Below are 14916 nucleotides of genomic sequence, written 5' to 3' on the forward strand. Positions count from 1 at the left end.
TACCCATCAGATCAGAAAACTTTTTAAAAATCTTAACACCCAATACTGATGCACGTATATGAAATGAAAATGCTCCTTCCTACTTTACTGATGAGAGTCAGCTGTTACCTTTCTAGCTATATATATCAAAAACCATAAAACATTCACCCCCCTTTTATCTCACTCAGCAATGGTACAGCTAAAAATTGAGCCTGAGGAAATAACAGAACAACTACAAAAAGATATATATAACAGGGATACTAGTTACAGTTTTAATTATAACAGCAAGTCATGAAAGGCAATCCAATGTTCACCAATAAGGGATTAGTTAGTAAATTATGGTATAACCAGGTACTATTAAAAGCTTAGTTTCCAAAGAATATTTAAGAGTATAAAAAAAAAGTTCAAAAGGCAGAGAGTGGCAGAATGGTTACCAAAAAAAAAAAAAAAAAAAAACATGATCCAACTATATGCTGTTTACAAGCAACACACCTTAGACCCAAGGACACAAACAGATTGAAAGTGAAAAGATGGAAAAAAATATTCCATGCAAATAATAAGCAAAAGAGATCTGGGGTGGCAATCTTAATATTAGACAAAGTAGACTTTAAGACAAAATCGGTCAGGAGAGATTAAAAAAAATGGACATTATGTAGTGATAAAAGGGCCAATTCATCAAGATTTAACAATCATAAAAAGATGCACCCAACATCAGAGCACCTAAATATATAAAAGCAAACACTAATAGAACTGAAGGGAGAAATACATAGCACTACAATAACAGTTGGCGACTTCAATGTACCATTTTCAGAAACGGACAGAACATCTAGAAAGAAGATTAACAAGGAAACAGAGGAACTGAATGACACTGTAAGCCAACTACACATGACAGACATCTACAGAACACTCCACCTAACAACAGCGTAAGATAGTCTCTACTTCAGCGCATATGGATCATTCTCTAGGACTGACAAAACACACGCGCCTGGAAAGACATATACCAAAATATTAACACTGATTATTTCTGGGGGTGAGATGGCAGGTGATTTGGGGCTTTTTTTTACTTTTTGATTTCTCCCAAGTTTTTTTTTTTTTTTTTTTTTTAACACCAGGCATGTATTGCTTTCATAATTGGGGGGAAAACAACGAACGGTATTTGGGGAGAGGAAAAAAAAAAAAAACATAGATTCAGAAATCCAAAGTTATATTTTTTCATTCTTCCAGTTTTTAAACTACTAAGAATCAAGATATTTAAATCTATGTATTAAAAAAGAAAATGTCTAGGGAGATTCTTTTAGCTAGCAATAAAAATATATATCAAATACAAAAGGATAGAAATATTGCTTTATTGGGGAAACTTACATCCAAATTACTTTTATGCTTTTTAAAAAGTCCTACAAGCATTCAAGAAGAAAACATATACAGCTTCCACAGGAATAAGGAAAAAAAATGGGGTTGATCACTGCCCCAAATGATATTTCCTAAAAGAAAAAAAATGTAATATTTAACCTTTCTTTTTTGAGGCAGGGTAAATGAACTACACAATTTATAAATAAGATTTTCTTACTTTATAAGAAGGAAGAACTGAGATCCTGTTTTTGACGCATATTAAATACAAAATACACTCTTTTGACCAAGATGAGGAAAAAAATCATTCTTCAACATTTCAATTCTCATGCAATGAAGTCCAAAGGTCTGTTGAATCCACCTTTTCGATTCATGTACTGCCTATAACGAGAAAAGGAAATTTATTGTTTATTAAAAAAAATTCTGACAACTTAATAACAAAAAGACAAACAACCCAATCAAAAAATGGGCAAAGAACTTTAATAAACATTTCACCAAAGAGGATATTCAAACAGGCAACAAGTACATGAAAAGATGCTCAACATCATTAGCCATTAAAAAGAAACAAAAAACCAAACCCATTGCTGTTGAGTCAATTCCAACTCCTAGCGACCCTACAGGACAGAGTAGAACTGCCCCATAGGGTTTCCAAGGAGTGGTTGGTGGATTCAAACTGCTGACCTTTGGTTAGCAGCCGAGCTCTTAACCACTTCACCACCAGGGCCCCCATTAGCCATTAGGGAGATGCAAATCAAAACCACAAGGAGATATCACCTACCACTATTAGAATGGCAATGATTTAAAAAAAAACCTAACTCAGAAAACAAGAAGTGTTGGTGAAGTTGTGGAGAAACTGGAACCTTCAGCCACTGCTGGCTGGAATGTAAAATGCTATAGCCACTGTGGAAAACAGTTTGGTGATTCCTCACTAAGTTGAATACAGAATTACCGTATGACCCAGCAATCCCAATCCTAAGTATATACCCAGAAGAAGTGAAGGCAGGAATGCAAAGATCTGTACGACAATGTTCACTGTAGCACTTTTCACAATAGCCAAAAGGTGGAAACAACAGAAACATCCATCCACAAATGAATGGATAAACAAAATGTGAGAGACAGAGACACAGATACATACACACACATGCACGCACACACACACACACACACAGTGGAATATTATGCAGCCATAAAGAGAAATAAAGTTTTGATGCATGCCAAAACATGGATAAACCTTGAAAACATGCTGAGCGAAACAAGTCAGTCGCCGAAGGACAAATACTGTGTGATCTCGCTTATGTGAAATAAACAAATACAGAAATCAAAGATTACTGATGGTTACTAGGGGTGGGAGGGAGGGAGAAAGGGGGTGTTTTTTTTCCTGGCGGTGGTGAATGTTTTGGAGGGGAACAGCGATGATGGTGGCATGACATGAAAAATGTAATCAACGTCACTGAACTGTAAATATGGAAGTTGTGCTGGCGAATGTTTTGATGTGTGTATTTTCACGTACACACACAAAAAATTCTCAATTTCTCTTATAAGAAAACAATCACATGCTAGTATGATTAAAAGATTAACCCTATAAACCATCTTTAAAATGGCAAAGTCTAGGATTCCCTGGGTGGCACAAATGGTTAAGTACTGGACTATAGCCAAAAGGCTGGTGGTTCAAACCCACCCAGAGGTGCCTTGGAAGTAAGGCTTGGACCATCTGCTTCCAAAAGGTTACAGCATTGAAAACACTATGAGATACAACTATTGATCTCTACTTGTCCGGAGCAAAAGATAAAGAAGGAAACCAAAGACTCAAAGAAGAAACTAGTCTACAAGACTAAAAGACTATACGAACCACGGTCTCATCTACCCTGAGACCAGAAGAACTAGATGGTGCCTGGCTACCACTACCGACCATTCTGACCAGACAGAATGGGAGAAAAATGTAGAACAAAATTCAAATTCCTAAAAAAGGCCAGACTTACTTGACCAGTTGATACTAGAGGAACCCCTGACATACCCTTTAAACTTTGAACTAAAACCACTTGTAGCAACACTAGAGGGCAGAGTAGAACTGCCCCTTGGGTTTCCAAGCAGCGGCTGGTGGATTCGAACTGCTGACCTTTTTGGATGGCACCCGAACTCCTAGAGACAGCACCACCAGGGCTCCAAAACCACTCCCAGAGGTCACCTTTCTGCTAAATAACAGATTGGCTCATAAAATAAACAATATCACTTGTGTGTCCTGTGCTCCTTTAAAAATATCATCTATATGAAACCAAACAGTCAATAGTTACCCTAAAGCAAAGATGAGAAGGTAAGGGGAGGCAGGGAAACTAGATTAATGGAAACAGACCAACCAGAATGGAAATAATGAGAATGCTGACACATTGTGAAAAATGTAACCAATGTCACTGAACAGTATGTATAGAAACTGTTAAATTGAAATCTAATTTGCTGTGTAAACTTTCACAAAAACACAATAAAATATTACTAACAAAAAATTTTAACCTCTATACTTGTAAATATGAACCTGCTTGGAAGTAGGGGTCTCCTTTTTTTATGTTAATGAGGTCATACCAGTGTAGAGTGGGTCCTAAACCTAATCACTTCTGAGTTATAAAAAGAGCAGAAGAGACACAGAGACACACACAGCGGGAAGACACCATATGAAGACAGACACACAAGGCAGATGCATCTACAAGCCCAGGAACTCCAAGGACTGCCAGCTACTAGAAGACAGTGATGGTTCACTGGTAGAATTCCCGCCTTCCATGCAGGAGAGAGACCTGGGTTAGATTACCATCCAATGCACCTCAAGACATCTGTCAGTGCAGGCTTTCGTGTTGTTATCATGCTGAATAGCTTCAGTGGAGCTACTAGACTAAGACGGACTAGGAACAACGGCCTAACGATCTACTTCCAAAAATCAACCAATGAAAACCCTATGGATCACCCAGTCTGATCCCATTGTGCATAGGGTCACAAGGCTGCCAGCAACAACAAAAGAAGCTAAAATAGACAAGGAAGGACCACCCCTAGAACCATACCCTGAATTCAGCTTCTAAGCTTCTTGAACTGTGACAAATTTCTGAAGATAAGAAACACTATACAGTGCAGCTCTACTTGGCATACATGGGGTCACCATGAGTCGGAATCAGCTCAACTCCAACCAGCAACAAGGTAAAAACTACTGAAGGTTATTTAATGCTCATTAAGAAGAGACTATTTTGCTTTCAAAATTAGCCGAAGCCTCTCAGATTTCTTTAAAACTCAAAATACAAATAGTCGTATGGAAATATACTTTCAAAATTATTTGGAATGTAATTAATGTCACTGGATTGTACACATAAAGATGGATGAAATGGCAAATGTTTTCTTCCATATTTTACCACAATTAAAAAAAAAAAACACTTCAAAAAATTATTTGGTGAATTGTACATGTAAAAATTGCTGAATTCGTGTATGTTCTGATGTGTATATTCTCAACAACAACAGATTATAAAAAAATTTATTTGGGAAGATTTTACAGACTTTTAAAAATTAAACTGAAAATCCGTATTCATTTTAGGTAACACTAAACACCTAATTTAAGGGAAATAGAAGAGTTCCAAAATAAGCATATACCAAGCAAATCTGATTACATACTCTAATGGTTCTCCCCAGAAGATCTTATTTGAAGGTTATTTTACAAAGGACCATCAGTGATGATTCTAGTACCTTATTTCACAGCATTCTCAAATTATATTCTCTATATTCTAAATTAATTGGAATATTAATCTTTTATCAGTGGTAAGGGTGGAAAGGCAATGTTTGAACATGTCTTCACTTTTCCATTCATTAGGAATTCAGTGGGATTTTAAGTATTAATTGATCTGTTCCAAATCGTTGGTACTAATAAAATATACCTACATTTAAAGAATATATTTACAGTTGAAATCCTTACATAATCAATCTAGGTAAATAATTCAGGAGGAATCGATTTTAAATTTACCGTTATAATACAATCAAAGCCTAAAGACTTGAGATTGTGCTGTTTTGAGTAACTAACTATCTCATAACCCTAAAACATTTAAGTCAACTATTCTCTATAACAGCAATTAGTTCACATGTAAATTGGAAAGCAATTTTAACAGATCAGAATACAAGCAAGGACGGTAACCCTTCACTAAAACGAAGGACAGTACGAAAACTGCTATATTTCCTATAAACATGATTATCCCATAATAAAATTATTTCCCAAGTATGTAATTTGTATCTTTAGTTCAAACATGATAAAGGGGGCTGTGCATACCTGTACTTCCTCTTCTGAGACACGTTTATGGCATAGGCATTTACAGAGCCATCCACCTTCTTCCCCTGGAGAAAAGCAGTAACAAATATAAAAAACAGGAAAGATACGTTCAATGACCTGATCAGAGAGTTGGATCTTTGCAGACACACTGCAAGATCCATTTAAGTATGAGGCAGCCCAATGACAGTGAAGAATTTTCATATTCCAATGATATCCCAGAAACTCCCAAGCGTTAGTATTTTTTTAAATTGTGATAAACACATATATAACAATACATTTGCCATTTCATTATTTTTTAGATATACAAATTCAGGGACATGAATTATGTTCATCATGTTGTGCAACTAACACTACTTGCTCACGTTTTTATAGTCATACAAAAACAATGACAATATTCAAGCCAACAAACATTTGTGCAATATGTATTATGTCCAAGGCATGTCAGGCAGTAGGGTAGCAGATGCTAACCTTTTTGGTCAAAAAATCCTTTGAAATCAGATAAAAGTTATGGACATTATCTCCAGAAAAATTCACATTCCACAAAGTTTAACTTATGACCTGTCATGGATTGAAATGTGTCCTCCCAAAAACGTGTGTATCAATTTGGCTAAGTCATGATTCCCAGTATTGTGTGATTGTCCACCATTTTGTCATCTGATGTGATTTTCCTATGTGTTGTAAATCCTATCTCTGAGTTAATCAGATGGGATTAGTGGCAGCTATGTTAATGAGGCAGGACTCAATCTACAAGATCAGACTGTGTCTTAAGCCAATCTCTTCTGAGATATAAAAGAGGGAAGCGAGCAGAGAGACGAGGGGATTTCATACCACCAAGAAAGCTGAGCCAGAAGTACAGGTCCTTTGGACCCAGGGTCCCTGCGCTGAAAAGCTCCTAGTCCAGGGAAAGATTGATGACAAGGACCTTCCTCCAGAGCTGACAGAGAGAGAAAGCCTTCCCCTGGAGCTGACGCCCTGAGTTTGGACTTCTAGCCTACTAGACTGTGAAAGATTAAACTTCTGTTTGTTAAAGCCATCCACTTGGGGTATTTCTGTTATAGCAGCACTAGATAACTAAGACATGACCTGAGCGCACAGCATTCAGCAGTCATGGCTAGAATAGTCACTGTTCATCTAAGTCTCATTTCTTGCATAGGCCTTGCAGTTTTGATTTTTAAACCAAGAATCTCAATACAGAGTAACAGATGCTAATGCTAATGTCACTTAGATATTGGCCTTTCTTAATGTGGCTCTACCCCCCTTTTCGCTAATTCCTTTGAGTCTTTTGACCCAGCCAAGTCAACTCACTATGCCTACTTGCCTCCATGTTGTTTCTCATGCTTGAATTGCCTTCTCTATTCCCATCCGATCTTCAACTATCTGGTTCTTATCCATCATTTAAGGCCCAATTCAAATTATCCTACTGCCATGAAGTGCTCTCTTCTCTTATGCTCACAGAATGTTCACTGTGCTTTCCTCACAGTATCCTCCATTTTCTACCCTGTATTATCATAGTGTATATAAACCAAACCAAACCCACTCCTGTCAAGTCGATTCTGACTAATAGCAGCCCTACAAAACAGAGCAGAACTGCCCCATAAGGCTTCTAAGGCTGTAAATCTTTATGGAAGAGGACTGCCACATCTTTCTCCTACAGAGCAGTTGGTGGGTTCAAACCACTGACCTTCTGGTTAGCAGCCGAGTGTTTTAACCACTGTGCCATCAGGGCTCCTATAGTGTATACTGTATTTTTACACAAATAATACATGCCTTCTATATTTGTTTGCCAACCGCTCCCTCCCCTGTGAGGTATTTTCGTAAGCACAGTGATGCCAATTTTATTTCACGTTACTATTAAAAAAATTAGCGTAGAATACTTACAAAAATAGCTGCGGGGGGGGGGAGGGAAGGGAGTGGTTGGCAAATAAACATAGAAGGCGTGCGTTATTTGCATACAAATACAGTATACCTTGTTATTTCCCTGGTAAGACTGCAAGCTTCTTGATGGCAGTTGTTATGGATTAAATTGTGCTCGCCTAAAATATGTGTTGGAATCCTAACCAGTATACCTGTGGATATAATCTTTTCTGGAAATGAGGTTTTCTTTGTTACATTAATTAGACTACACTCAGTAGAGTGGGCTCTAAATCTAATCACTTCTGAGTTTAAAAAGAGTAGATTGGGCAAAGAGACACGCACACATGGGGGAAGAAAGATGCCAGTGAAGATCGCCAAGGAACCAAGAAACAGAATGCCCAGGGCTACTGAAAAGAAGGAATTAACATAGCTGACACCCTGATTTGGACTGCTAGCCTCCAGAACTGTGAGAAAATAAATTCAGTTCTTTAAAGCCACCCATATGTCTTAGAGTCACCTTTATATTCTCACACTCTAGGCTAAAGCACTCATACGTGTTCAGAAAATGACTGCTAAATGTATGAACATCACCAGTTAATGCCATGACACACACAGGTATGTGGCCCCCAACCACCACTTCCCTCGTTACTCATGGGAGTTAATAGCCTATGGGAGCACAGCCTATCTGTGTAGCATATTTATTAGATAGCTATGTTGGGGGCAAAAAGGATTCCAAACCACTGGCCTAAAGGCATGCACAGGTAAGCTACATATATGAAGAGAAGCTAATATACTTGGTCTTACTATTCTATTCCTGTTTCATATTTATTTTCAGAGGAAAATATTGGGCAAATTACTTGAAGTATATGATTTTGACCTCCCAGGGAATAGGAAGAAGGCATGGCTTGGAAAGACTGACCTTAGAAAAAAAGTAAATGATGTTAACCTTTTTACTAAGTCCAATTCCTAAAAGCTTACTGATTTTTGAAAACTATATGTAGGGTTGAATATTATTAATTATACTCTCATTTATTTACATGCTGGAATAATAAACATAAAATAATAAACATAAAAAAACTCTGAAATTTTTCTAGAATATTAAAATGGAAGGGAAAATAAACAACTATACTAGCATATGAAAAGGTCCCACCATATATCAACAATGAAATATCACAAAATACACATTACTGAAAAACACAAATGAGCTGAGAGACTTTGTAACTGATAGTACAGTCGAGAAGGCAACCACACTGGCTAAATTAACATCCTTGTAGATGTCATTAAAAAAAACAACTGACATCATTTGGTCTCACTAAACCCACTGTCACTGAGTCGATTCTGACTCAGAGTGACCCTATAGGACAGAGGAGAACTGCCCCATAGGGTTTCCAAGGAGTGGCTGGTGGATCTGAACTGCTGACCTTTTGGTTAGCAGCTGAGCTCTTAACCACTACGCCAAGAGTACCATTGGTCTCAGTGGTACTCTGTAATTTTCATAGATCTATGAATTCTAATTTCTCCCTTATAAACAAACATATTCAGCATAGACTACATTAAAAGTAAAGCTGTGCCCCCAAAACTACTGCTCTGAGATAATCTTTAAACCTTAAACCAAAAATATCTCCTGAAGTCTTCTTAAAACCAAACAATAGTTTTGCTTAACTAGTAAAATATGTCTGCCTTAAGCGTTATGCTCTTTTAAGAACTATCTATATGGGATCAAATTGACAAGAGCAACTCGAAAGGTTAGACAGGAAGCTTCTGAGTTTATGTTAATGAGGGAAGAACAATTCAGAGAAGGTAGGTTAGAATGGCTGCACAACTTGAAGAATTTAATCAATGCTACTGAATTGTACATGTAGGAACTGTTTAACTGGTCTATGTTCTGCTGTGTATATTATTAACAACAACAACAAAATAAATAAAATTAAAATATATATAGTAAAGCTGTGACCTAAGCTTTACACTGGATTCTCTGGGACTTCAAACATAACATTACTGAAACCAAAAAAAACAAACCAAGAAAATAACTCCAGTAAGTTCTCTCCCTATTCTTCTAAAAACAATAAAATTATAGTTGCTATGTTTACTTTGGAGATATTTTTATTTACTCAACATATATATTAACAAACTTTATACTCTTCAGAAAAACAAATAAGTATTCAAGAAAAAAAAAAAGCTGATACATAAACTGCAATAAATTCCAAAAAGACGTTCACATAACCATTTGTGAGGAGAAGAAATTCTTAATTTTCTCACCTCAAAACAGTCATGCCTCAGTACTCCTCTTAGGTTATATACTGTCATTAAGGAAAAAAAAAAAAAAAAAAAATTGAGCCCTACACAATCACATTATTTAGAAAGAAACACAGCATCTGAGATCACCCCCACTCCATTAACAACACAACAGAATGCAAGATTATGGAAAGTGGGTTATTTCTGACAATTGTTCTCAAAAATCTCAACTTTCATCTGCAAAACTAAATGGAAAGACAAGGGAAAGAAGAGACTTTTAAAAATATATTCTTTCTCTTTCTACACATACACTCTCTCTCTCCCCCTCTCCTTCCTGGCTCACTCCATCCCCTCTCCTTCCCTCCATTTCCTCTCTCTATACCACCCCGTTCTTTCCTATCTCTTTTTCTCCTATCTTCCCTCCTCTCCTTGTTCCCTATAACTCCTCTCTTCATCTCCCTCTCTATAATCCCTCCCTCTTCTTTCCCCTTCTTCTCCCCCCATCCCTATTCTCTGTAGTACTAGGATTCAGGGTTAGCCAGCCCTCATTCTCCAATCTACCTCTCTTCTGAGCTGAGATATATGTGGCTGTCCAATGCAGTCTTTTTCTTCCCCTTCACAGCAGTTCCCCATCCTATAATTGTAATCTTTCTTAACTGTATCACCCAGTCTCCCCAGCCTGACACTTCAAAGTCATCACTGACTGCTCACTCCCACTCCCATCACCAACTCTGCCTCCTAAATGGTTCTCAATATTCTGGCGCCTCCTCTCCACGCCCACTGCCTCAGTTCAGGCCTTCATCATCTTCCACTTGCTCAACCCAGCAGATCTCCCTGCCTCCAATTTAACTCACCTTCCATCTGTCCTCCATGCTGCCCCCAGAACCATCTTTCTAAAACACAGATATAATCATGCCATTCCCTTGCTTAAAAATCATTGCTTGCTCTCAACACTAAGAGAATCAACTGTAAATTCCTTGGCATGGCATCAAAAGCCCACCATGATCTGGCTCCTATCTGAATTTCTAGTTTCATCCATAGTCACTAGCCCATCAGCATCCTTTCACCAGTCACTGAATTTGAAATCCCCACAGTACACTATGCTCTTTCACACATAACACAAAGGCTTCTCCCCTCTACTTTAAGTATCTTCCTCCTCTTCTTTGCCTAATCATCTCTACTTACCCTTTAAGATCTAACTCAAATACCATCCCTGGGAAGCACTCCCTGAATTTCAGAGGCAGTTCACTGCTTCTCCCTCTGTGCTCTCAAAGTCCTTCACACAGACTGTTACTGTCTTATACCCAAATAAAGTTGTATCAATAGAAAAACTACAAGTGATGGTAAAAGAATATGGAAAAATAGGAAAGTTATATGGATTCCACCACCCATTTGTCAGTTTGTCATATGATGGTGGCTTGCGTGTCACTGTGATGCTGGAAGCTATGCCACTGGTATTTCAAATACAAGCAGTCACCCATGGTAGACAGGTTACACTGGAGCTTCCAGGCTGAGACAGACTAGGAAGAAAGGCTTGGTGATCTATTTCTGGAAATTAGCCAATGAAAACCCTACGGATCACAACAGAATACTGTCTGATATAGTGTTGGAAGATGAGCGCCCTAGGCTGAAAGGCACTGAAAATACGCAGTGCCTGCAACAACAGATTCCAGCATACCAACGACTCTGAAGATGATGCAGGACCAGGCAACATTTCATTCTGTTGTACACGGGGCTGCAGTGAGTCGGAGCCAACTTGACAATATAGGGATTAATTCAAATCAGAATGTTTAACTGGTTGTGTGTTTTACTTACTTTTGTGGAATCAAAGGAGGCAAACCCCATTAACTTCATCATTTCTATTTCTTCCTCTGTTTTGCCCTCTAAGTCCTCCTCTGCAAAACATAAGTGATAATTTTTTAAAAACTCTCCTGTCATTTTATACATATAAAATGAAAAGTGGCAACATTCCATATCACCAGCAAAGAACAAACAAAGCAACTGGCTAAAGATTTGAGTCTAATGAAAAAATTCCTCTTCAACTTAGATAAACAGATTGTGACAATATCTAGTTATGAAGATGCTTCCAAAATAGAATACTCTCTTCCACATCTTTAACTGTCTTTCCTATATTATACAAGGAACACCACAGATAACCAGCAATCTACTAAGGCACAAATCTCAAAACTATACGCAATGAATACTATAAAAAGCTAAATATTTACATTATACTTTTATAATTTTATCACCTGACTAAAGCTATCTAAATAAAACTGTACTTTTCCAAGTCACACATCTAATAACATTACCAGTAATCTGACGTTCTTTGCTCTTTGTTTCTTTTGTTTCTTTCTTTTCCTCATCTCTTCTTTCTTTCAGTCGAGAAGGGGAAGGGGATGTAGATCTATGTCGTCTTGGTGATCTAATATTTAATAATCAAAGATGTTAGAAACAAAGACATACATGGCAATTTTGTGCAGATCAGCAGATCAGTGGCTGAAAAGTAAAGGCTGAACAAAAGCTAGGCTCCAGAGAACCAGGAGTCCATTCCCTATAGGAAACGGAAGGAGAAGGTTCTGCCTACGCCCTAATGGTTAACAAAATATAGAAAATACCATTTATTGCTTATCGTCCCTTTCATTCGGTATAGCTAGAACCAAAAAAATTTTTTGTGAGGCAGAAAAATATACCTAAAAAGTTTTTAACAATACGAACACATAAAAAGCTGACTAAATCATTATCACCAAAAAGTTAATTTAAAAAAAAAGCAAAGCTTACTATTTCTTACTATTGACTAGCTTTCCGTGTATTATTTCTCACTTACTTCTAAGACAACTCTATGATGTAGAGTGTTATTAACCCCATCTTATCAAAGGGAATGTGAAGTTTAGAATAAGGTGAGGTTAAGTTTCTCTCATTTCATGAAATTCAAAATCCCCTTATGGGGACTGTCAAGGGCAGTGACTAGTTTCACCGGGACTTGGAATAAAGCTTCTGGCTTATTTTCTACAGTTACCTGGAGCGTCGTCTGTGCGGTGATCGAGAGCGGCTCCTCCTTCGATCTCTCTCCCGGGACCTGGACCTTTCTCTGCGTCTGCGTTCCCTCTCTCGGGATGTGGACCGGGACCGCCTTCGCTCTAATACAAACACATACAGTTGCAGAGATGAAAATTACCTCAAATATCTAGAGCTGCATTAGCCAGTAAAAATAAAACGCAAGCCATTTTTAGTAATCACATTGGAAAAGTAAAAAAAACAAAAAAAAAAGTGAAATTAATTTAACAATATGTTATTTGACCCACTATATCCATTTCAAGAAGCCCTGGTGGCACAGCGGTTAAATGCTTAGCTGCTAACTGAAAGACTGGTGATTGAAACCCACCAGCCGCACTGCCAGGAGATGTGGCAGTTTGCTTCCGCAAAGATTACAACCTTGGAAACCCTACGGGGCAGTTCTTCCCTGTCCTATAGGGTGGATATTGAGTTGAAACTGACTTCACGGCAATGGGTTTGTGTGTTTTTTTTTTTTTTTTTTAAATATCCATTTCAGGAGTCCTAGGGTGGTGCAAATGGTTAAGTGCTGGCCAAAAGGCTGGTGGATGGAATACAACCAAAAGCACCTCAAAAGAAAGGCCTGGCAATCTGCTTTGGAAAGGTCACACAGCTATGAAAACCCTAGGGAGCGGTTCTACTCGGTACACATGGGTCGCCATTAGTCGTGGACACCAACTAACATCAACATATCCAATTTCAACATATCAGTAATTTATAATTAGATATTTTACATTATTTTTTGTACTAAGTCAATGAACTCTGGTGTGCATTTTATACTTACAGCACTTCTCAATTAAGATTAAATACATTTCAAGCATTCAATAGCCACATGTGGCTGGCGGCCTCATCTGACCTTTAAGAAAACCTTTAAGAACCTGAAGGGGCTAGTCAAAGGTGTCAAAAACTAACCAGGAGCAGAACTGAGAGTGTAAATTAGATCTCCTGACCGAAGTCCAGGGTTCTTTACACTGCACTGCCTCATTTGTGGGGGTGGGGACCAGAGAGCTTGAGGAGGTGAGCACCCTGAATGCAAAATTCTAGATATCGATGCCCGTATCATAAACTAAGAAATTCTGGTGACTTAGTGGTTAAGAGCTACGACTGCTAACCAAAAGGTTGGCAGTTCGAATCCACCAGGTGCTCCCTGGAAACTCTATGGGGCAGTTCTACTCTGTCCTATAGGATCGCTATGAGTCGGAATAGACTCGACGGCAACGGGTTTGTTTTGTGTTTTATTATAAACTGGGAAGCAAACTAACATTTACTGAGCATCTAAGATGCCAGGCACTACCACATACCGTTACGGAATATGACATTAATTCTCACAGCGGTTTTTTTAGGTAGCCATGAGACGGAGTCGACTCCATAGCAACTGTTTTTGTTGTTGTTGTTGTTGTTGTTGTTTGTTTTGAACACTTTCCCAGTGTCTACTAGGAGAATTCGAACTCAGATTAACTGACTTGGCCACGGTCACCCAGAAATTAAATGAAGGAATCGTGGTCTGCTCTAAATGCCTCAGCCACCCATATAATAAATTATTGTATGAGGCCGACACAGCTAGCAAAATCCTCTCTCAGAAAAAAGAAAAACGCCTTCAAATTGGAGGGTCCAGGCTAAGAGTCTAGGGCCGAGGATTTCGTTTCACCATCTAGCCTCAGCACTTCTCCTTCTTAGGAGAAAAGGGTCCCCCTCTCCGCTGCCTAATACTGAAAAAAGAAAAGGAAAACACTTCTGACAGACACTCCGAATTACTCTGGACTCACCTCTCCGCGGCGAGCGGCTGCGGCTACGACCCATTCGGAATACTCCTACTTACACCACCCCGGAAGCGACTGTGCAATAACTTCCGGGCAGGCGGAGATCCGCGGTTTCTTGCGGCCGACTGGAAAAGGTAGAAACGACTCTCAAGGGTTCCGGCTTTTAAAGAAGGGAGTATGGGTTGAGCCCGCCCAGAATTACCCTGCACTGCTCGCCAGCTGCGTGCACGTCGCAGCTAAGGGTTTTGGGTGAGAATCAGATGTTCGAATCGGTTCGTTCCGGTTTGAATCCTACTGAGAATTTGCATTCTAACAAGTTCCCCGCTGAAAATGTGCATTTCCACCTCCCAGATATACTGGATCAGAATCTGTATTTTTACGAGATCCCCCAGGTGTTTTTTA

The 14916-nt window shown here is 38.5% G+C and overlaps 1 protein-coding gene across 2 annotated transcripts; it reads right to left on the minus strand.

Moving 5' to 3' along the window:
• Window positions 1-1091: 1091 nt before the first annotated feature.
• On the minus strand, window positions 1092-14609 carry SNRNP27 (small nuclear ribonucleoprotein U4/U6.U5 subunit 27). 2 transcript variants are annotated; one of them, XR_002824431.1, is made up of 7 exons: window positions 14521-14609; window positions 12720-12840; window positions 12013-12125; window positions 11519-11598; window positions 5615-5679; window positions 1547-1707; window positions 1205-1460 (listed from the first exon to the last, which is right to left on the minus strand). XR_002824431.1 is itself a non-coding variant. In XM_004369242.2 (6 exons), exons 1-6 carry the CDS (start codon window positions 14552-14554, stop codon window positions 1653-1655), a joined length of 468 nt encoding a protein of 155 aa, XP_004369299.1. In that variant the 5' UTR covers window positions 14555-14609; the 3' UTR covers window positions 1092-1652. The 2 variants fall into 2 exon arrangements, 1 of the variants encoding a protein (XP_004369299.1); XM_004369242.2 differs by having other exon boundaries at window positions 1092-1707.
• Window positions 14610-14916: the final 307 nt, after the last annotated feature.

This window comes from Trichechus manatus, unplaced genomic scaffold, assembly GCF_000243295.1.
Source record: "Trichechus manatus latirostris isolate Lorelei unplaced genomic scaffold, TriManLat1.0 scaffold00004, whole genome shotgun sequence".
Classification (NCBI taxonomy): domain Eukaryota; kingdom Metazoa; phylum Chordata; class Mammalia; order Sirenia; family Trichechidae; genus Trichechus; species Trichechus manatus.

What these genes read in the sequence shown, in the direction of transcription:
- SNRNP27 (XM_004369242.2), bottom strand. Translation starts at nt 14,554, where the DNA reads ATGGGTCGTAGCCGCAGCCGCTCGCCGCGGAGAG. An exon ending in CAGCCGCTCGCCGCGGAGAG is followed by an intron (nt 12,841 to 14,520) that starts GTGAGTCCAGAG and finishes TGTTTGTATTAG; the next exon opens with AGCGAAGGCGGTCCCGGTCC. An exon ending in CCTCCTTTGATTCCACAAAA is followed by an intron (nt 5,680 to 11,518) that starts GTAAGTAAAACA and finishes GCTTTTCTCCAG; the next exon opens with GGGAAGAAGGTGGATGGCTC.